Source organism: Schistocerca cancellata, chromosome 3, assembly GCF_023864275.1.
Source record: "Schistocerca cancellata isolate TAMUIC-IGC-003103 chromosome 3, iqSchCanc2.1, whole genome shotgun sequence".
Classification (NCBI taxonomy): Eukaryota; Metazoa; Arthropoda; class Insecta; order Orthoptera; family Acrididae; genus Schistocerca; species Schistocerca cancellata.
Genome location: NC_064628.1, coordinates 594,176,730 through 594,202,122, shown reverse-complemented (window position 1 = coordinate 594,202,122; position 25,393 = coordinate 594,176,730). Strand labels below are relative to the sequence as shown.

The window sequence follows — 25,393 nt, the reverse complement described above, 5'->3', positions numbered from 1 at the left end:
TCAGGAGTGCTAGTTCTGCAAGGTTCGCAGGAGAGCTTCTGTAAAGTTTGGAAGGTAGGAGCCGAGGTACTGACAGAAGTAAAGTTGTGAGGATGGGGCGTGAGTCGTGCTTGGGTAGCTCAGTTGGTAGAGCACTTGCCCGCGAAAGGCAAAGGTCACGAGTTCGAGTCTCGGTCCAGCACACAGTTTTAATCTGCCAGGAAGTTTCATATCAGTGCACACTCCGCTGCAGAGTGAAAATCTCATTCTGGGTACAGCCTCACTGTTTCTTTGACAATGTTGACATCATCTCTCACTCACCAAGTGCTCTTGAATTCCATGAACATTCCATGTGTAGAATTGATAAAGATCAGCCAAGGCTTGGATGATACTACAGTGCTGGACAACAGAGCGACAATGCTTTCATTGTCTGCCACATCTTCAGACCAACCTCGCATCACTGCTGATGCCAAGCAGCAAACTGTGCCATAATCCAGAGTTCACACTGAATGAATTTATTCCTGCTATTTCAGACAAAAGTGCAGCAGAGAGTCTGAATAAACAATGGCCACTCTCCTCTGTAAGAAGTGTTAATCTAAGTGCCTTTAACTTTCGCACAGCTCAAAAAATCACATGTTCCAGTGCTAATGATTTTGAGTGTTATGATGCTGTCATTAACGACCTGAATCGTACGGTCACCTCCCACAGCACTGTTATGGTTGGACAACAATGGCCTGCGCTGTACCTTTCTGTCGTTCCATTTCATCGTCCATCTCCAACAGACTGAGGGGTCAAGGTTTACATTACACATCAGTATCTACACATTTCGATTTTGCATTGTGACCATTGTGACTAAATGCGAGTTCCATTACACAGACTATTACATCACCCATATCACAGCCACACCAGCCATCACAACTGACTTGCTTTAGTCCAGCACATTGTTTCACATTTGATCACCTGTACCCAGCACCAAAACCAACTGTAGACTCTGAGTACATGTTTTTCATGACCTCGCTCAGCAAGTTCAGATACGACTGCCTCCCGGTTCAAGTGACATCACACCTATATCAACCATGCCACGAACAAATGCATGTCTGGACAAACTCCTTGAGACGCAGACAGTGCCATGGGATACTAAATGGACTGCACCTTCCTTCTGCACAGTGCCAGAACATCATGCACACTCTTACATGCATTTTCCACCATCTCAAACCTCTGACATTGGGAAAGTCGTACCTGTTGTGTCATTCCCCGAACTTCACTCACATGCGCGTCCGTTCTTCAGACATCCACCCGAGCTCTACACACATCGCTGTGTGATGCCAATTCCACCCGTGCCATGACTTGACCTTCCTCATGACATCTCACCCTTCATCGAGCTACTTTTCCTGCCCATTTCCTGCACTGACACTCCCCATGCCTCCTGTGTATATGGTGCTGTGTCACGCCCACCTCATAGTGGTGCTTGCAATCAAACCATTGACAGCCATCATACCATCCACCACTATCTGAAACTACTGTTGTTCCACATGGATTCTACCGTGATATGGTTTGCCTCAGCAAGTGCTTGATGTCAACCAGTGGCATCATTGGGGAGAAGTTCGCCTCACTTCTTAACCATCTCAGAGTCAATGCAGACCTTATTAGAATCTTGCTTTTGGATGTTCTGACTTCTCAAAAATACAAAACTGCCAAGACACTACTGCTATAATGACTTAACATGCACGCCTGAGCAGCAGCTACATCTCATCATCAATGAGACTACTTTGGCCAACAGAATGCTGTCTTCACTCTGGCGTCACCTGCGAGTTCTAATTGATCCAACGCTCTTGCCACAAAATCATGTACTATGGACACTTTGGCTCTTAAAATTACCGGAGAACATCCAAACAGTGATAGTAGTGCATAAGGAGGTACCGCTGGAGTTTAAACTTTGACTTGCTGATAGAATGAAGGTACTATCACAACACTGAATTCTGATCAACAACCAACAGCACTACACTGCTTTCAATCCCCAGTACAGTTGCACCAAAACTGCTTTTGTGTGTTTCCAGCCCAGCTGCAATGACATTCTGCACAGCTACAGACCACCCAACAATGGTCAGACGCAACCCCCTGCCTCTACCTCCTTGAGTGCCTTTTACAGCTCCAGCGGACAACAGTCACTTACCAACAGATTAGGACAGGGTGCACAGTGTTGCAGAGAATCCTGCACCTACCCAAACTAGTATTTCGACCTGAGAATGGCATGTCAGGCCACTCTTTATTAACAAGACACCCCTGCACACTACAACAAAATAGTACCAAAGCAGCATTTCAGTGGACAGATGGTCCCTGACTCTTCATCAATAGCAAACGCCCACACATATTTTTTCTCGTCGATACTGGGCCGATGTGAACACTCTGTCACCTGCTCTTGCACCTGCTATAGTGTCACCATTCCCACTGCAACTTCATGTGGCCAATGACACTGTAATCTCTTTTGCTGGAACTGCACACATTATGCTTGTCCTTGGCACAGATACATACATACCTTGGACATTCCTGGTGGCAGAGACAGTTGAACAAGTCCTGGAAGCTGACATCTTCTGTCACTACCAACTATTGGCAGATTTAAATTCTGCCCTCCTGCTAAGACAGGATGGCCAGCAGTCGATCCATGGTGTGAGCAGTGATACACTACTTGCCAGCACTGCAATACCCTCAGTTATGCTGCCACCACTCGACACTCCACTTGACCTGAAGCTAGAAAGCAAAGCCCCTTTCAGCCAGTTACACTTAAAGGCAGCTGAGTATACTTCATTATGTCATTACAATAAGGTCATGTGCCTTACCAACAAACAACTATGGAAATGAATTGTGGATGCCACCACATCACTTCATGCAGCTCAACAGTTTCTCGATGACCTTAATCATCTCGACACCAATCGCTACCACATCACTTCATGCAGCTCAACAGCATCTCGATGACCTTCATCATCTCGACACTAATCACTACAGTGTCGCCGCCTCTATGGGCACTTCTCAAGTTAATGAAGCATCACAATCCCCACTAGAATGTGCAGCTGAGAGAATGCCATGTGACGTTAACAGCAATGGTGAATCATGTCATGCCCCGCTTCCTGGACTCACTCCATGCTCCCCCATTAGACCATACACAATCTGTGCCATGCTGGATGGTACAGTCCACCACATTACAACCACAAGAGCTCCCCCTGACCGCCAACACCTCTGTCGTCAAGCTCTCCACAAACTTAAAGCTGTGGTGGACAAACTGTTATGATCTGGCTTGGACACGCTATCAGAAAGTACTTTGACCTCCCCAATTTAACTAGTTCCTAAAAAAGTGGTACTTAGTGCCTATGTGGCAACTACTGCTACCTCAACACCTGCACAGTCATCGACAGCTACCCCATTCTGAACTTGCACAATTTTTCTCACTTCTTGGCCAGGGAAAAAATTTTCAGCATCGTTGGTCGCAAAACGGGATACCTGCAGATTCCAATGACGGATGAAGATGCACCAGAAACTGTGATAATAATGCCATTTGATCTCATTGAGTTCCTCTACATGCCATACAGACTAAAAAAACGTGGCACAGACATGACAAAGATTTATTGATAGAGTACTGTTCAATTTGCCTTTTTGCCATGCCTACCTAGATGATGACATAATTTTTTCTTAAAATGAGCAAGACCATGATGACCACCTGCTTATTGTCCTTGATTAGCTGGCCTCTCCTGGTTGTGATAAATGATGACAAGTGTCAACATCTACAACCCCATGCAACCTTTGTCGGACACCACGTCAGAGCACCTGGGTTGCATCCTGCTCCTGAGAAAATTGACCAGATATGCCTCCTCCCTCCTCCCAACAACTACCGAGAGCTGCGTAGGTTTTTGGGGCTCATAAATTTATACAGGCACCAGTTGCCACCCACCGCTGAGACTTTGCTACCACCCAGCCAAGCATTGTACAGCAAGAATACATCTGGCAAACGATGCCTTGATTGAACACTACAGATGCAGGTTGCTTTTGACAAGACAAGAGAACACCTGGTACACGCCATGACCCTTGCCCGCCATTCACCTGATGCACAGCTAATTAGTGTGCCTGATGCTAGCAGTCACATGACTGTGGCTGCTTCACAGCAAGAGATTGTTGGAATCACTCAGCCACTCAGGTTTTTCTCATGCAAACTTAACAACACTGAGAAAAAATGGTCCAAATTTGACTGTAAACTACAAGCCATATATAAATCAGTTTGTCACTTTCAAGATGATGTAGAGGGGAGACCTCTTACCATATAGATAGACCATCACCCATTGGCACATGCATTCTATAACCCGTTGGCAGATTCTGCACCGGATAGTTTACTCCACCTAGATTTTGTACCAAAGTTCACTCTAGATTTTGTACCAAAGTTCACTACTGACGTGCAATACATTAAAGGTGCCAATAATATTGTGGCAGACTGTCTATCCCATATTGCAGCTACCTCTGCCCAGTTGGACTTTGGTAGAATCGCAAAAGCAAAAGCTACAGGTCCTGATCCCCACAACTTCTTTGACAAACCAGACAGTGGAGTCCAATTGCAACAGTGCATGCTACCCAGTGTGACCTAACATTTTGGTGTGCTGTTTTGAATGGATGGGTATGACCAGTTGTCCCAGAGCCATATCACAGGACAATTTTTAACCTTCTCCACAACCTTTTGTATCTGGACTTGTGCCCTACTGTACACCTCATCACAGAACAGTTTTTCTGGCCTAATATCATCAAAGGTGTGCCACGTGGACCAGGACTTGCATGTCATGCCAGCAGGCGAAATCTGGCCACCATGCACAGCCTCCCTTTAGTGAATTCCTGATTCCAAAGGGGCAGTTGTAGCACATTCACACTGACAGCTTAGGGCCACTCCCCGAATTGCCTGGGCACCATTACATTCTATCAATGACAGATTGCATGACGTGATGAGTGAAGGCCATGCCCATTTCCTACATACTGGCAGAGACAGTGGCAAAAACTTTCCTCAGAAGTTGGATTGCCAGATTCAGCTGCTCAGCCTCCTTAACTTTGGACCAGACGTGGCAGTTTGAATCCCAGCTGTTCAGTGACTTATGACAACTGCCTACCAATGGCCTCATGGAACGGTGACATCGTATGATGAAAACTGCTCTCATGTGCCTCTCAGAATTGTAAGTGGAGACCCTGACATGGGTTCTCCTGGGCATTCACACAGTACATAAAGATGACATTGACATGCCGCTTGCCAAAATATTGTAAGGTGAGCCCCTCGCTCTAGCTACTGAATTCATTGTCCATTAAATGGGGACTTAGCAGTTGTGTGTGTGTGCGCACACATATACAATACATCCGTGTGCCAACCCCCCCTGCCTCTCCATCCTCCCATTACATGACAAAAAGAAATTTTTATTTATAAAGACCCGACCACATGTTTTCATGTCATACTGTGTGTGGACACTGTGAAATACTCCCTACAACCACCATTTGCAGGACCGTACTGAGTGTTGAAAGGCAATACAAACACTTTTGATATTATAATTACTGGAAAACAAACAACAGTATTGATGAACCATCTTAAACTGTCATAGACTGTAGCAGACCTGCCACAACAGACTCTCCCCACCCCACCACCTCCTGTGCACCCATTAGTCAATTTCCAAGTGCATGTGAATCTCCACAATTTTCTGCCTGAAATCATATCCATCACGTTACACGATACTGACCTCATGATTAATGGTGTCTACATGGTCAGGCAGCCGGGTGCAAATACTGTCACACACATTTCCATGCACATGACTCCTGTCCCATCAGAAGTTGACACGGCAGGGCTCACCTCCTGTTTTTCAGCAGACAGTTCACTCACAGTCATTGCCCCAGCTTACATCACCACCGGCCCCAGTGGACACAATAAATCGAGGCAATGCTACCTTCATCTGTCCCTCTTCAAATGCCACTGCTGAGCTAGCAACAATTAAAGATGCCACCAAAACGGCTTCCTTATCTGCTAATACTGCTGGCAGCAAACCGTTAGTTGCACCACTGACAGCACTCTTTACTGACTATGACACCCACATCACTTCAGACAAATGACGTCCCACAAAAGCCACTCCACACTGTGAAGGGGGGAAGGCCTTGGCTCTGTGGCAACATAACATCTTTGTCTTACAAGTGTTATGTATATGTGATTACTATTAAATAGTATGGAAATTTTATCTCTATGTTGTGTGACTATTCTGCTATCACACTGTCGGTACCCCATTCCCCACAACAGTATGATGGGGAAACTTATTTACAAGCAAACCAATTTTCTCTAAAATGTTTTTTTACATTCTGAGATGAGTCTGATGTTTGGTAAAAGTATCCAATTATGAGTTTATGTCTGCCCTTGTTACTGAATTTGATCCAGATGATCTTGCTTGCAGTTTCAGTTCCTATTTCGGTGGATGCAGTTTCTTGTCTGCCGTAACAAATACTCCATTCCATTTATTGTTAATTATTCTTGTAAAATATACCTAAATTTTCCTCAAAAATCTCACTGCTATCAATTTTTGTCTTTCATCAGCTTTTTGTATTGTGTGGCCTCCACTGCTTTTTAGGAGCACTTCAGACTCTGGCACTTTGTTGTGAATGATGTGGCAGTTAATCACTTGTAGAGGACATTTCTTTGGAACTTATACTGACAGTTTTCTGTTCGCTACAGCTATCATTATTGAGACTGGATAGAGAGTCGCATAATCTAAAATAAATAAAAAAATAAAAATAAAAAAAAAGCTTTGTTTGTATCCCATAAACAATAAGCCATTGTGGGTACATAGTATGCGGGTCATCCACAAAGTAGGTTCTGTTTCTATTTCTATCAGTGGCAGCGCTACGATTGCAGTTATGAGCTTGTGCGGCAGCTACTCTGACTCAAGGAGAAGACATGTACACCACTTTCAGATCGTTGCTGCCAATGTGTGCTTTATAGTGCTTCTTTATAATGTCAGCCGCAATTGAAAATGCCACCACATGTGAAATCAGATCTGTGATTTGTTTTCTAAATGCAAAGAAAGTTAAACCAAAGGAAATTCGTCAGCAAATCTGCAAGGTTTACGGACAAAATGCTATGAGTGATTCAATGGTTAGAAGACGGGTCAGACTGTTCAGTGAGGAACGTGATCAAGTGCATGAAGAAGAATGAATTGGACACCTGTCTGTGGTTACTGATGAACTGGTTCACACAGTTGAAGAGAAGATTAAGCACAACCATAAGTTTACACTTAGTGTCCTTGCCATGAAAGTTCCGCAAATCTCACGATCACTAATTCATGAAATTGTTACTGAAAAACTGAAATTTTGAAAACTTTGCTCACATTGGATACCCAAAATTCTTACTGAACAACACAAAAAACAACAGATGAGTAGTGCACTTCAGTTTTTGACACGTTACAATGAAGAAGGTGCTGGTTTTCTTTCTCAGATAGTCACAGGGGATGAAACTTGGGTATCGTATGACACCCCTGAAACGAAACGGCAATCATTGGAATGGGGGCACACTTCATCCCCAATCAAGGTTAAGCCTAAGCAAATCTTGACACCTCGAAACGTCATGTGCATTATTTTTTGAGACAGAAAAGGCACTTTGCTGATTGATTTCTTACCACGAGGCCAAACAATCAATTCACATGGTTACTGCGAGACCATTAAGAAATTGCACCGCACAATACAGAACAAGTGCTGAGGATTACTGTCAAAACGTGTTGTTTTTTTCCACGATAATGAGCGAACCTCACATGGTGAATGTGACCAAATAACTCTTACGGGAATTTCACTGTGACGCATTTGATCATCCTCTGTACAGCCCAGACTTTGCTCCTGGTGACTTTCATCTCTTCTTACACCTAAAATCTGTCCTTGGTGGTCAACACTTCAACAATGATGACGAGCTGAAAGAACATGTTACCACATGGTTGAATACATAGGAGGCAACCTTCTATGAAGAAGGCATACAAAAACGTGTGCCACGCTATGACAAGTGCTTACAAAATTTCGGAAGCTATGTAGAAAAGTAGTTTAACTGTTGTAGATTTTTGTACAATAAGTATTTTTTCTGTATCTGTACACATTTGTTTTATATAACCAGATGGAACGTGGACATACCTTGTATTCAAATTAAATGCTATGATGTGAAACATGTCAGTGGAAAATATGGTATAGGAGGAGTTGTTCAGAAGAAACATCTTTAATTTGCATTTGAAAGTACTCCTGCTACCGGTCAGACTTTTCTTTCATGGATAGATGTCAAAGGGCTTTATAGCTGCATGTTTCACCCATTTTGATGCCAAAGCTAGATTTATTAAAGGATAATGTTTCCTTCTAGTGATGTTCTTTTGAATATCTCTCTTACTCTTGGATATGGATAGACAGTTGATACCAAATATCATAAGTGAATAAACATGCTGTTTTGGGCTACTATCAATATTCCCAGCTGTTTAAAGAGATATCTGTGAAGTATATATGAGTGAACCCTATACATAACTCTAATTACTTTCTTTTGTGCAATGAATGCTTTTTTGCTCAGATGAAGAGTTACCTCAGAATATTATCCCATAAGGCATCAGTGAATGGTAATCTGCAAAATATGTAAACTGACTGAGTTCTTTAATTCCACAGGTGGCAGTTATTCCCATGACAAAAGCAGCTAAAATTAATTGTTTTGTCAGATTTGCTGTATGGTTTTTCTGTTTTCAGTTTTCATTCATACGCACACCCAAGGACTTAGAATTTTCCACACTGATTATTATTTTTAAACTAAACACTATTCTGGGTGCGGTCAGAAAAATCTCAGACAGAATGGATCTCATTTCAAGACATGATTTTAGGAAGTCATTTCCTTCTTGAAGTAGCTGATTAATACATTCCAGACCAGGATAATACTGAGTGACAAGTGGTGGGTTCCAAAGTTGTTTTTTTGGAGAGAGCAGCAGTACCAGGATTGGATGTGATGGCCCCGAAAATCTGCTTTTGACGTAGGCTGGTTCGGTAATTACATCCAGTGAAGGCTGAGGTGAGAACGGTGGTCAAAATGTAAGTACTGTCATTTGTTAGCAGGTTTAATGTGGACAGCAGTGTGTAGGCGGCCTTTCATGAGGAAAGAGGCACAGTATTCAAAATAGGACCATATGAAATTTAATTGGGAGAAGTTATCTGCATCGCGGTGTAGCTTGCTCGCCAGGTTTCGAGAGGGTGCATTTCTGGATGAGGTATCGAATATATTGCTTCCCCCTACTTATACCTCCCGAGGAGATCACGAATGTAAAATTAGAGAGATTAGAGCGCGCACGGAGGCTTTCAGACAGTCGTTTTTCCCGCGAACCATATGCGACTGGAACAGGAAATGGAGGTAATGACAGTGGCACGTAAAGTGCCCTCCGCCACACACCGTTGGGTGGCTTGCGGAGTATAAATGTAGATGTAGATGTAGATGTATTCAGAGAGTCCAGGAAATTTAACAGGTCAGCCTCACCATGAGTCCATATGGTGAAGATATCATCAATGTATCTAAACGAAACCAGAGGCAGAAGTCTTATGGATATCAGGAAAGCCCCGTCCAAGTGACCCATGAAAAGGTTGGGATAGGAAGGAGCCACACTGGTCCCCATGGCCGTACCCCTGGCTGTTTGTATTTATACATCTCAAAGGTGAAATAGTTGTTGGTAAGTATAAAGTTGATTAAGGTGATTAAGAATGTCATAAGTTCGGAATGAGGTGGGTGCTGTCTGAGGAAATGCTCAGCAGCAGACAGTCCATGTACAGAGGGGATGTCTTTGTAGAGACAGGTGGCATCAAAGGTGACAAAAAAGGTGTGTGGTGAGAGTGGGACAGGCACAGATTTCAGATGATCTAGGAAATGGTTGGTATCTTTCATATAGGAGGTAAGTCTTGTACTATGGGTTGCAGGTGCTGATCAACTAAGGCAGATATACATATGGTGGTCTTGGCCAACCTTGTTAACATCCCACAGCCTTCACCACGGCCTCTCAGACCAAGAATAACTCATAATCACAAAAACCAGTCACAACAGTATAGTGTCCTCAACCTCTCATCTAAAGCACTCTTCCCTCCTGAATTATATGTATTATCAAAGGGTCTCACTTTCAGCACTTTGATCAGTCTTCTTTGGTGAAAGACCTACTTTCCTTCACTTGTAATGTCTACTGGTAATTTCACTTTGCTACCCAGTCCCAAAATCTTTCCAACAGCAAACTTGATATTGAACTCTGCCTTTAACAGTTCCGACCATGTTTCCAACTTGACCCACCAAGCACTACCTCAAAATCATGACTAACAAGCATTCCAAGAAGTCCTCACATCCAGCATTGCTTCACAACCCTTCCTCATGGCCCTACAACATGCCCCTAACATGACCTCTGCAGAACTCCAAGCTCTACATTCCCTAAAAGCTGATGACTCCATCATTATCCTTCCAGCAGACAAAGGATCTCTCACTGTGGTACTTAACCAAAAGGAGTATGTTAGTGAAGGTGTATGCCTGCTGTCTGACACCTCCACATACAGCATCTGCCATCAAGATCCCATTCCTCTGATTCAAACTGACCTGCAGTCCCTTCATAAAACCTCAGGCCCCTCGCAAGGACTAACACTTCAACCCATAGAACTTCTCACCCCACCCAGACCATGCACCTCCATCTGTTACCTTCTTCCTAAGATCCACAAACTCAATCATCCTGGCCATTCTATAGTTGCTGGCTTCCAACCACCCACCAAACATATATCTTATATTGATCATATATTGATCAGCACCTGCAACCCGTGGTACAAAGACTTCCTTCCTGTATCAAAGACATCAACCATTTCGTAGATCATCTAAAATCTGTGCCTGTCCCACTACCACTACTCACCTTGCTTGTCACCAGTGATGCCACTTCTCTATACCAACATCCCGCATGTACATGATCCATCTGCTGCTGAGTATTTCCTCAGTCAGCAGTCATTTGATTCCAAATCTATGTCATCTTTCTTATTCACCTTAATCAACTTTATATTTACGAACAACTACTTCATCTTTGAGAGGCAGAAACACAAACAGATCAGGATACGGCCATGGGAACCAGGATGGATCCTTCCTATGCCAGCCTTTGCATGGGTTGTATGGAGTGGGCTTTCAAGGGATCTATAAGTTTTCAGCCCCTGGTTTAGTTCAGATGCATTGATGAAATCTCTACCATAAGGACTCAAGGTGAAGCTTATGTGTTAAAATTCCTGGAATCTCTGAATACCTTCTCCCAATTAAGATTTACTTAAACAAGGCCATGACTTGCTAAAATCATGCCCTGAAATGAGATCCATTCTGTCTGAGATTTGGGCCGCCACACCTAAAATAGCTTTTGCCCATCCTCCTAATCTCCGCAGTCTCGTTCCACTTTCCTTGGTGTTGGTCTTGTCCTCACCAAAGTCCAGCTACACACTGCTGCCCACATTAGACCTACTAACAAACAGCAGGACTTAAATTTTGACAGTTGCCATCCTTTCCATGTCAAACAATTCCCTCCCATACAGCCTTAGCATTTGAGGCAAACATATTTGTTTGGATGCAGACTCTTTACAGCAATACACCACTGTTCTCACCTCAGGTTTCATTGGATGTAATTACCCAACCAGCCTAGGTCAAAAGCAGATTTCTGGGGCCATCACATCCAATCCTGGTACTGCTGATCCCTCCAAAAAACAACTTCGGAGCACACTACTGGTCACCCAGTATTACACTGGTCTGGAATGTATTAATCAGCTACTTTGGCAAGGCCATGACTTCCTAAAATCATGCCCTAAAATGAGATCCATTCAGTCTGAGATTTTGCCCACCGCACCTAGAATAGCTTTTGCCACCCTATACAAAATGCGAGGGTAAAATTTGAACTTACCTATATGATACAGAAAATTTATGACATTATCATGCAATCCAGTACATAACAAAATATGAGCCGTTGACTATTTCCATTACACTGTGTAGCTATAGATATGATCTAAAGACAGGCAACAGAGCCTGAAACCAATAATCTTGAAACAGGCAACAGCCTTGCCATGTTAGTAACACTGGTTGCCGCCAAAGCACTGAAGTTAGTGCCATTGGGCCCAGTTAGGACTTGGATGGGCGACCTTCCAAGGAAAACCAGGTGCCGTTTGTTTTAAGGACATGCAGGTCACCGAAGTGGCATCCAGTAGAAAACCAGGCTGTTGTGCCACATTACCTTTTTTTTATCTTGAAGTAATAAACAGCAATCAACAATTTGCAATAAAGTTTATTTTCAAGAAATAGGGATTGCAGGTCACATACTTCACTTCAGCCATATCAGGATAAACTATCCAAACCAAGCATTTTATTGGGAGGCCTTTCTTTTCTCATTGTGATCAATGTGAAATTTTTGGAATGATATTTGTCATGCATTATGTAGTCTGATCGTACATCTCATATTATCAATAAAAAATTGAAACAGCTGTAACACTATGAGTTCTGTTGCTGGAACTTCATCAAGTGTGGACCTTTACATTCTTTGGATTCTGAGTACCTTGTTCACTCAGTCATACGACATGTCATATATCACAATGCCACCAAACGTACACTTCAGAAAGCTGACTCATTATAATTCTGATGTTTGTGGCTGTGCTTTCATGCATTGCAATTGACTCTGATGACTGTCTTACTAGTAGAAACTGCTGGAACTTAATTGAGTGTTCAACATCAACACTTACTGGACAAAAATATTTTTCAAAAAAATCCAGCAGACTAATAGGCGATTAATCAGCCTTTCACAAAAAATGAGAGACAATCTACAATTCAGAAGCTCCACATTGGAAATGTGGAATCCTTGTCCTCTGGTAGGAACATCGCTGGACCCAGTGAGTGCCATAGACCATTGGATTCATTGAGATAGTCACATAATCTCATCTGGTCTACCATTCAGTTTGAAAATCTCAGTGATCACCATTTCAGTGTTAATTAAAATGGTTTCAACACAGTTAACTCAAGATTCAGTGCTTAATCTCTATTGACTACTTTTCATTCAAATGTTTTATTAAGTCTCTTGACATCAGAACACTTCAGCAGAGTGCAGTGCATTTTCCCCCAGGCAGAAGTGTTTTCAGACAATTTCAGCTGCCCTCACATTGTTTTATTTTTACTGTGCAACTGGTAGTAGTATGAGAAGCTCTCAGATCTGAGCATAATTTTTGATTCTGGAATATATCTATGGTATTATACTCAAAATGTGTGTTACAAAGCACTGGGAACCCAAAATGGAACATTAAAAAGAAATTCCAAATTTGGGAAATGTTACAGAAAATGGTACAGGAGATGGTACAAAACAAAAGGAGAGCTATGTGACTCTGTGAGGGGAATTCAAAAAAATAAAGAGACTTTCAAGAAAACGAATATTTATTCTAATGATAGAACACTGAAACATACATTATTTTTCTACATAAACTCCCTGTGCTAAAACGCACTTTGGCGAACATTTCACAAGTTTTTTATTCCGTTGGAAAAAAGGTTTTTTGGTTGTGGCTGTAACCAATCTTGCACCACATTCATGACTTCTGTATTGGTTGCAAATCTTCTTCCCCTTAGTGCTTCCTTCAAAGGTCCAAACATACGGAACTCACTTGGTGCCAGGTCTAGACTGTATGGTGGGTGTTCCAGCAATTTGAACCCCAACTCATTTATTGTCTGTCTATTTCGCAGAATGTGACCAAACATTACCTTGCTGCTGGATGACAGCTTTTCTTTCTGTGATGTTTGTATCTGATTGCAGGTTTCAGTTTATTTCACAACACATCACAGTATTCCTCACTGTTCACAGTTTCACCTCTAGGAGTGAAATGAATGGCTGCCACAACTTCCCTGTCCCAAAATAGTGTTTGTGTAATCTCACCAGCTGATGGTTGATGTTTAAATTTCTTAACTTCTGGTGATGATGGAGTTTCCACATCATGCTCTCAGCCATACTTTCTGATTTGAGAGTATGCACCCATGTTTTGTCTACAGTAATGATTTGCTGTAAAAATCCATCTCCTTCATGATGATAATAGACCAGTTGTTTACAAGAGTTGCCCTTCCTTTGCACCTCATGTTGTGCAGTTGATTTTTTTCAGCACCCACATTGCACACTTTCTTAAAATGTAGTCTGTCATGTAAGATGAAATACTCTGAACAATGACTGATATGTGATTTCATCCACGGTGATTTGTCTGTTTTCCATCACCATACCCTCAATGACTTCAGAATTGTCTTCAGTTGTTGACATTGATGGCCTATCGAATCTTTCCTTGTCACATAGTTAAGTTCTTCCCTGTTTGAAGCACTGTATCCATTTGTAGATCTTACGTCATGATAAACAGCTGTCACCATACTGCACTTGCATTCAACGAATAATTTCTGCAGGTTTAAGACCTTATGGAAACAAAAAGTGAATCAGTGTCGTCATTTCCTCTTTGGGGCAGATCGACAATGGAGCTGCCGTGTTTCACAGTTTGCTACAATACAATGATTAACACAGGTATAAGAATGGCTAGTTGTATAGAATTGTCACAAATGACATTACTTCAGTCCTGAATATTAGCAGTGTTACCAAGCCCTTTGTTGAGGAATTGCAAAAGTCTCTACTTTTTAAGTTCCCCTCATACATCTATCAGTCCTTGATGTTCTTTTTGTTATAGTAACAAAGTGGACCTGTTTTTGGAGGAGGCTAATACCTTTGACCCAGTAATGGACATCACTCTACCACTGTTTGATTTCTAAACTATTTCATGAAGATATCTAATTATTTGAAGCCTAGTCTTCTATTTCTACATAAATATTCCATAAGCCACCATAGGGTGCAGCCCTGTACCACCACAAGTTCTTTCCTTACCTGTTCCACACACATGACTGTCTACATGCCTCCTTATGAGCCTCAATTTCTCTGATTGTATCTTTGTGAGCCTTACACAAAACTTAAATTGATGCCAGTAGAATTGTTATGCAGTCAGTTTCAAATGCTAGTTCTCTAAATTTTCTCAATAGTGTTCCCCAAAAAGAATAGTGCCTTCCCTTCAGGAATTCCCATTTGAGTTCCTGAACCATCTCCATAATACTTGTGTGTTGTTCAGACCTACTGGTAATAAATCTAGCAGTCCGCCTCTGTATTGCTTTGATATTCTTTAATCCTACCGGTGCAAACCCCAAACTCTCAATCAATCTCAAGAATGGGTCGCACTAGCTTCCTATATGTCATCTTCTATACAGATGAACCACACTTTCCTAAAATTCTTCAAATAAACCAAATTCAACCATTCACCTTCCCTGCTACAGTTCTTACATGCTCATTCCATTACATATCACTTTGCAATGTCACACCTAGATATTTGATTAGTGTGACTGTGTCAAGCAGCACACTACTAATGCTGTATTCAACCATTATGGGTTTGTGTTCCCTACTGATCTGCATTAATGTACATTTTTCTTAGATACCATTCATCACACGAACTAGAAATTTTGTCTCAGTCATCTTGTATCCTCCTACAGTTAACTCAATGATGACACCTTCTCATACACCAAAGCATCACCAGCAAACAGCCACAAGTTGCTGCTCATCCTGTCCACCAGATCAGTTATGTATTTTTAAAATAATAGCCGTTGTATCACAATTCCCTGAGGCACTTCTGACGATATCTGTGTCTTTTATGAACATTCATGATCAAGGACAACATACTGGGTTCTTTTACTTAAGAAGTCTTTCAGCCATTCACATATCTCGAAAGCTATTCTGTGTACTTGTGCCATTGTTAATAGTCTGCAGTGGGCCACCATGCCAATTGATTTTTGGAAATTCAGGAATGTGGAATGTGCCTGGTGCCCTTCACCCATAGCTCACAGGATATCTTGTGAGAATAGGGCATGTGGAGCATTAACATTTTTTTAATAAAATTTGGTATACTATCAGAGATTACATTACCACTCTAATCTCTTGGTGTATGTCTTCAAACTCTGTTGTTTCCTATTTTTACTCTCTTCGTGATACAGTTGGTGTCATGTTAAGATTTTTTAGCTCTTGAGTTACGTGCTCTTGAGTTCTGTTAAATAATCTTAAATCATTGTGCAGATTCATTCTTTTGTGATATTTGTGTATATATGTTTGTATACTGGTACCAAATTGGTGGTGGTGTGGTTTAATGAATTAATGCCAGATAATAATAGTTTTTTAAAAAACATCTTTCCCACCCATGCTGCGTTTACATGCTGTCAATAATTTAAGTGAGTTTCATACAGCATACTTTAAATAATCCCATTCTCTTTATAATCTTTCCCCTCTTTGTTACATGTGTAAAAATACCACATTCAAATGCATTTTCAGCCCTTTTATCTTTTGTGAATCTCTCTCAATCTGATGCTGCCTCATTCACAGGCAGTTTTTCTGTTCTTAAATTGTTTTTGCAATATAACTATTATAATCATGAAAGAAACAATTACTTAACCATAAAAAGTTCTCGGTTTACTTGCCATGCCAAATTTGGATAAAATCCTGAGCTTTCGATGACTACCTCTGTCATGATGGAGGTAGTTATCGAAAGCTCGGGATTTTATCCAAATTTGATGCGGCAAGTAAACCGAGAACTTTTTATGCAAGGACTACATTGCGAAAGGTTTCATAGTCAAATTACTTAACCAGTTAGACATTTTTGTCCTTTTTCTGTTCTTTTAAAACTAATAAACACAAGCTTATATTTTCATTTCTGTGAAGTGTTAAATTTCATTAATCTGAAGGGATGGAAAACAACTCATTGTTTATGATTACAGAGCTCTGAGCCTATGGTGCTGTCAGGACCTAACATGGGAGGCAAATCTTGTTATGTTCGCCAGGTTGCACTGTTAGTCATTATGGCACACACCGGCTCATTTATACCAGCTGAGTATGCCACTATCAGCATTCTTGATGCCGTTTATGTGTGGTAAGCATAAATTATCTGTTTATTATTGTACTAGGTGCCTTTATAGAATTCCATATCATGAATAGTTTTAAAACTGACAATATCCACTGTTTTTTTTAATTGGGGAAAAACAAAGCAGTCAACTTGATTTATCTTTGCATAGCAAACAACTGTATATTTGAGAGTTGGAGAGTAGGACAGGAACTGATGGTATGTGTAAGAGAAGAGAACTTGGATTAATCAGCTAGGTCAAATGTAACTGATAAATCAGTTACCAGATGAGATGCAAAGAGAGACCGTTGGTCAATCAGAGACAAGACCAGATGATTTGTCCTTATGTTGAAACTTCCTGGCAGATTAAAACTGTGTGCCCGACCGAGACTCGAACTCGGGACCTTTGCAGGAGAGCTTCTGTAAAGTTTGCAAGGTAGGAGATGAGGTACTGGCAGAAGTAAAGCTGTGAGTACCGGGCGTGAGTCGTGCTTCGGTAGCTCAGTTGGTAGAGCACTTGCCCGCGAAAGGCAAAGGTCCCGAGTTCGAGTCTCGGTCGGGCACACAGTTTTAATCTGCCAGGAAGTTTCATATCAGCGCACACTCCGCTGCAGAGTGAAAATCTCATTCTGTCCTTATGTTGTTCGTTGACTCTGGAACTGTTTTTTAATATCAGACTTGCCACCTAGATAATTCAATTACAGCTACTCATGAGAAATATTCTTTTGATACATAAGATCTGGTTCAATTAACAAAATGACAGAAAACAATTTTTAATGTTATGGAAAGCCAGAATTCAGTACCATCCATCAAACATTCATGGAAAATATGCCATCAAATAAGGCAGTGCCATGTATAACATCTTTAGGTCTTCACACATACTTCTCTAGCTGTTTATGTGAAACTGTGGTTCTTATATACAGCCTTGCCTGGTGCAGCAAGTGATGATTTCATCTTACAAAATTGCACCACTTAACAATATGGGGCTCATCTCATAGATAAATGTCTTCAACAGCTTATAATTATAATGCAACTAACACACAGCAAAACACACACACACACACACACACACACACACACACACACACACACACACGTCTCTGGTACTATCTGTAAGTGGTCTTCTATTTGAAATGGTCCACAGACTGATGCCTGACAAAAAAGAAAATCACAAGAAGAATTGCATTTATTTCATATGGGACTCATGGAACCTTTATTAACTCTTTGCACTCCATAATGCAGACAAAGGATATCTCTGTGCACTCTTATTTAAATCACTGCTGCCTGGGCAGCAAGCACACCTCAGAGAATTGCAGAGTCTCTTTGTGGAAACAAAGAGGCCACTGACCAACACTAATACATAGATCCACACCTGTCACATTCCATTTTTTTTTTTTTTTTTTTTTTTTTAATAAAAACATGGCACAATCCTTATGCTTATTCCCAGGAAACTTGTTGATAATGTGCAACTTTCCATTTCAGTGTTCCTCATCATCAGAAGTTGAATGTACCTTTCATTTTCGTACTTATCTTCTTTCTTCACCAAGTCTCTAATAACACTTTTACAGAGTGCTTTGTGAGATGATGTCATCAAGTTGTAAGTTTCTCACAGTGGTTCCCGTATAGTAAATAGCTATGTACAAGACCTACCTCCAAGAACCAGAAGCACAGTTTTCACCACCACTTGCGACTCTTCATTACTGAACTGTAACTGGAAATAAAATGCTCAGATCAATCAACTCCACCAGTCTTCAAATCATAACCAGTAATCACACGTGGTTTCATTATTTATTCCCTTTCCTTTCTGGTTCTCCTTTCTACAAGTGGCAGAGTTATTTGCTTTTGTAGAAAGCATCAGAACAGTTCATTTCTCCTGCCATCCTACAACCATAATTTTGTTATTGCAGAGGGATTTTATTTCATACTTCTTTAGATGCAGAACTTCTTTCTTGATTGCAGCCGTGTACAAATGGTCAGTGTACAAATGATATCCTGATTGCCCTGTAATATCTCTGATATTAGCCAGCAATTGAAGAACTATTCCCTGAGAAAAATTCAAGTCTGGATAAATCAATAATTCTGTAGTTATAGAACCAAAATAGGATGTTAAACTACAGATATAACCACTTGATGAATCTGAAATTACATAAATTCTCTGTCCCCTGTTTTATGGTTTTTGAGAATTATTCATTTTGAAAAACACCTGGACCTTGAACAACACTATACATTCATCAGCAACTAAATGCTTATATGGTCTATAAATTTTGAAAAACTTGTCAGACAAGTAATCCAGCACAATTTTCACTTTACTCAGATGTGACTGACCCCGAGTTTTGACATGTGTTGCACTTTCCGGACTAGAAACATGAAGTGTCCTAAAACATTTCCATAAGTCATTTGCAACTAAAGCAATCTGAAACAAAAATAAATGATTGTAAGCATTCTCTTACACATTTTTACACTTTTGTGTTGCCGCATCCAATAGCACACCATGGGAGCATTTCATTTCTTCTATGGTACTATATCTCCAGTCCCACCATGCGGAAAGTTGTGGAAATGGTGTCATTTTCCACATTTTTACTGTAGCAGACTTTTTTGATTTGTGTGCTGTCTGTTGGAATAAGTTGTCTGTAAAAATTAACTGAAATAAACCAACTGATGGTGATGGAACATTACTAGTTTAGGTGATAAAACAACACTTTGAAACATCAAAAGAAAAAGAGTCATTGTCACTCTGTATTCGCCATGAATCTTGTGCTGAATAAAAAAACGTGAACATTTTCACTGTTTTCCTCATCATTTTACTTGTAAGTTTACAAATGAATCAGTGCATCATCAAAATTATAGTCCCTTCATTTTCACTTAGAGATTAGTCTAAAAGCTGTACAATCTCTTCCTCAGAGAGGAGCTTGCATGAACTAGTCACCTCGCACCTACTAATTTGAATGTAATAATTACAACATTTTCCCCAACACTGCTGCTACAGTTTGATGCCAAGTTAACCAGGTTTACCCAGATGGTAGTACTATCCAGAATTGGTACCTAGTAGAGTCAGATTCAAGAATGGAGCATCTGAGAGCTGCAAAAAATGTGGAATGAAGCTTGACACTAGAATGGAAGACAAAATTTGTTGTGTCAAGCACCATTCACTGTTGGAGTGGAAAGGATTAACATCAGATCAATCTCTGTCTATATTGATTATACTTGAGCTATACCAAACTGACATGTTCATTTTGTACATTTCGAGTATGATCCAAGTTTCAAAATGAATCTTTGTGTGTTTGTATCCATAAGTTTAATAGCACATTGTCATGTGTGCTAAACTTAAGGTAAGTTTAATAACGTGTGACACATATGACACTTTTTAAATTATATTTTGTGATCTTTCCCCAATTTTTGGAACTCACTGTGTTATATGAAAATGAGAAATAAATCACTAACTATTTTAAATGATGCAACTTGATTGTTTTTATGGGTAGAACTAACATGAAACATAGGGCTCATGCTGTGTTATGTATCCCACAGAACGATATAATTATTAACCATAATTTAAAATTAGTATATAAGTTTTTCAATACACCTAAATGAAAAGCAATGATCTCTGAGGTTAAAAATGTGTAATTATTTAGGTGATAAATGAAACAATGTAGTCTGTACATTAGTCAAAGGCAATACAACAGACACCATGACATAAAAAGGTGTGTGGGGATTGATTTTGTTCTCCCTCTTAGCAGGTAACAGCATTCATAGTCATGTTGGGGATTCCTCAAGGGGGCCAATTGTGAGGTAGGGGGAGACATGAAGTCGGAACATAACTGTAGGGTATTGGGCAGGACATGTAGAATGTTCTAGAAATATCATCATTAGATAGGCTTCTGATTTCCAGAAAGCGTAAGCTCCAAGAAATACAGGAAAATGACCATCAGCCAAGAGGCATACAATTGTCCATTGAAGTTTTATAGGAATGGGAGAAAATTCAGTGGTACAAAATAATAGTTCTAATTGAGAAATAAAGTCAAAAGAAATTCTGTGAGAAGTTCATGTTGAAGTTTAAAAATTAGCAGGGGTATTTGTAATACTAAAAAATGAATCAGTTGTAATATATGTAATGATGAAATGTGTCACAACAGCTGGTTTGAAGTAACAAATAGGAGTGACACTTGCAAATGGCGTAGGAACTCTTGACTGGTGGAGAGTGGAGAGAGAAGATTGGTGTGTGGATGACACAGTCAGTGTCTTCAGCAAGTACCCTGTGTAGCTGCACAAGGCGCAAAATACGAGAAGCCTGTTAGAATTCAGATATCTTTAACAAATTTAGTTTGTGCCAATGTAAACTTTAAATAGTGGACAATTTCAGGTGTAGACTGATCTGTTTGATCTGCTCATAGCAGAGTTTGCTTCTCTCAAGACCAAATAAGCACACCTACGCTATGCACTTCACCTTTGTCATTTCTGTTGTGTTGGCTACAGTTGGAGTCAGCACTGACACTAACAAACAAGGAGATTACTTGCAATGGCTGGTGACAGGAATCCAAAATGATCTTTATATATCACATGCTGATTAATTTAACACTTTATATATTTCTAAAAAGAAGAGAACCGAAACTTAACTTGCTTCCTCTGGCGTACATGCAAGTAATTTTCACTATTGCTACTCCCAGAACACAGACTAAGTGTCATCTTGATATTACTCAGTACTGATACTCTCAGAGTCTGTGACCGAACTGGGTTGACCATTGACGGGCAGCTGGTTAAATCAGTGTTGACAGGGAGCACTGAACTCTGTGTTCCTGGAGGTGTGGCACTGCCCGCTCTTTCCATTGGCAGGTTGGTCATCACTTTCTTGATGCCATTTTGTGGTACTGTGCTGGTTGGTGTGCAGTCAATGCTGTAGGACTGCACAATTTCCATTTCTGAATATCAGTACACTGATGGAAAAAAAACTGCAACACCAAGAAGGAGTTGTGTGACATAAATGAAAGTTGGTTCGTGTGTTTCTACAGCTGAAAGATGATGTCTATTAAAATTTCTTGTTAGCCACAGAAGAGTAGCACTAATAATACCACTACGAGGATTCAAACCAGGTTTGCTTTAATTACATGTTGTAGTGGTTGTGAGCATCAGTTATCTTTGAGACTGATGTGGTGAGTTGATGTTAGTCAAAAATGCATTTAAGTTGTCAAAGACGCCATTATCGATGACCCTCTAAGTTTGAAAGAGGTTGTGTCATAGGGATACAAGAAGCCAGTGCTGGCAGCGCTGTGCTTTAGAACGTACAGTTGCAAGAAGACCGGGCTTAGAATTGCCACGTGGCACAACTCAGAGGGAAGACCACTGTGTTCAACATGTGGCTCTTGCACGTTCTACTGCATCTTCAGCAACAATTTGAGCAACAGTTGGCACCAAATTGACCTGACAAACTGTTACAGTTGGTTACTTCAAGGACAGCACTGAGCCAGACACCCTGTAGTGTGCTTTCCACTGATCCCAAACTACTGTCATTTGTGACTTCAGTGGCATCAAGCAAGAGCTTACTGGAGGGCAGGGCAGAGATCTGTTATGCTTCCTGATGAAAACTGGTTCTGCCTTGGTGCCAGTGATGGTTGTGCGTTGGTTGGGAGGAGGCCACTTGAGGGCTTGCAACCAACCTGTCTATGTGCTAGACACACTGGACCTGGAGCTGGAGTTGTGGTCTGGGGTGCAATGTCATATGACAGCAGGAGTACTCTTGTCATCATCCCATGCACCCTGACTGCACATTTTTACATCAGTTTGGTGATCTGACTTGTTGTGCTGTTGTTCATGAACAGTATTCCTGGGGAGTTTCCCAACAGAATAGTGCTCGCCCATGTACCGCTGCCAAAATGCTCTACAGCGTGTCTGTAATGGTTCGGGATGGGAATAATGTGAATTGTTCAGAGCTGATGTAGTTGTAGTAATGCATGTTTAGCCGCACCAGAAATTGTAAGTCCATAAATGCACACAGTTATGGATGCATGCAAGTTAAGAAACATTGTGGCAGTTCTGGAACACTGGCTGGAAATTAATTTTTTTGAGTTTTGGTGTAGGCTTGATATTTACAGTGTACAACAATGACAATGTGGGTGCATCGGCTATTCTCTCTTCGTGTTGACTTCTTCTCCAAAAATGTCCATTTAAAAATGCAAGTTCTCATCACATCAGGATGTGGAGATTAGGACATAGCTCAGTAGGAGAATGAAAACATGACTTCCACATATTATAACTTGTAGTTACCTTAATATTGGGAGAGTGCAAGTATATACATCTTTGTCATACCAGCTGAAAAGACCAACACCCACAGAGATTGATCAAAATACAATTGAGGTGCATAAGAAAATTGATAGTATAGCTTTCAGTTTTCTGCCAACTTACTCAGATATAATCATACCTCCCTACAATATCTTTGTTGTATGGGGATGGCATGAATAAGAATCATTACAAATATTTATTTATATGTGTAGGCCATATGAAGAACCTACACATGTTGACATGTTGCCTTGGCCAGTTCCATCACCAGATCTGGCTCCAATAAAGCACATATACAATGTCACTGGATGACAACTCCAGCATCATCCACAGACAGCATTAACCATCCCTGTATTGACAGACCATATGCAAAAGGCATGGGACTCTATCCCAAAAACTGACATCCAGCACTTGCACAACACAATGCATGCATATTTGCATACTTGCATTGAACATTCTAGCGGTTACACTGGTTCCTAAGGTAACATTTCACATTGCAAATGTGAATCTCACACCTACATTAACCTGTGATCTTGCAATGGTAATCACTTAAGTATGTTATCTAGACATTTGTATTCCTGAAATTTCATTACTCTACGTTAATTATTCTTTGGTCTTGCAGTTTTCTTCTGCCAGTGTATTTATATTGCTAATGACCATGTGGATGCAGTAAAATGCAGCTTGTGAATGTGTAATATTATTTTAACTTTGTTAAGTGAAATATCTAAAGCAGAGGCAGTATTTTGAATCTAGTATGTTTTTGCTTAGAGACTTGCATATGAGTGTATTTTAATGAGTTAATTTTGATGCTCATGGCTGTAAAATTAATATGTTCCAGGGATTCCGTAACATCGGATATAACTTTTAAGGCGGTGTGCTCTGACTTAATGGTTCTCTCTGATAGCCCTTTACAATATAATGCCAAGTGCTAACTATGTTGAAATTGTGATACCTCTCAGGCAAGAGTAGTAGAAACCACCACATCTCTGTAATAAATTGTCTTTATGCCATTTTTGGTTCTGTACCATGGCCTTCAGGAATGATGGATCTTGTTCAGGTACAATGTTATTTCTGCAGTGATTACTAGGATATAATCAGTGTGGTAAAATTCCTCCAATGGATTTTGCAAAATACAGTTTACATGTTTGTGTCCATTTTTGTGTATTACTAGGATATTGTTTACTGAAACTTCTGTGCCCATCTTGCCAAATATCCTGGTGAATCTATTGGGAAGATACACTCTGAAATGTAGTACCAAATTCAAACCAAGAAAAATATACAAGTACAAGAAAATACTATCTGCAAACAATGTTGCTAAGCTCAGACATAGTTTAAGTCTGGAACCTAGGGAATTGGCTACTCTGAGGTGACAAATATCTTCTATCATATTGGACCTCCTTTAGCCTGGCATAGTGCAGCAACTTCACATGGCGTGGACTCAACAAGTGATTGGAAGTTCCCTGCAGAAATATTGAGCCATGCTGTTTCTTTAAACATCCATAATTGTGAAAGTGTTGCCAGTGCAGGATTTTGTGCATGAAGTGACCTCTCGAATATGCCCCATAAATGTTTGATGGGATTCATATTGGGTGATCTGGATGGTCATATCATTTGTTTAAATTGTCCAGAATGTTCTTCAAACCAGTCACGAACAATTATGGCCAAGTGACATGGTGCATTGTCATCTGTAAAAATACAGTAGTTATATGGGAACATGAAGTCCATGAATGGCTGCAATTGGTCTCCAAGTAGCTGAACATAACCATTTCCATTCAGTGAACCAGTCCATTACATGTAAACACACCCCTCACCATTATGGAGCCACCACAAGCTTGCACTGTGCCTTGTTGACAACCTGGGTCTGTGGCTTTGTTAGGTCTCCACCACACTAGAACACTACCAGTGGCTCTTGTGAACTGAAATCAGGACTCATCTGACCAGACCTCTGTTTTCCAGTTATCTATAGTCAAATTGATGTGGTCACAAGCCAAGGAGAGGCACTGCTGATACTGTTGTGCTGTTAGCAAAGTCACTCGCACTGGTCGTCTGCTGCCATACCCCATTAATGCCAGACTTCACCACACTGCCCTAATGGATGCATTTATCCTACATCCCACATTGATTTCTATAGTTATTTTAGGCAGTGTTGCTTGTCTGTTACCACTGA

The 25,393-nt window shown here is 40.7% G+C and overlaps 1 protein-coding gene across 1 annotated transcript in view; it reads left to right on the top strand.

Moving 5' to 3' along the window:
- LOC126175467 (DNA mismatch repair protein Msh3-like) overlaps positions 1–25,393 on the top strand; it is a 415,279-nt gene that overhangs the window by 284,957 nt on the left and 104,929 nt on the right. Inside the window, exon 15 of the mRNA XM_049922278.1 lies at positions 16,838–16,989. Coding sequence (XP_049778235.1) covers positions 16,838–16,989 — 152 coding nt within the window. The remainder of the gene's footprint in view (positions 1–16,837; positions 16,990–25,393) is intronic.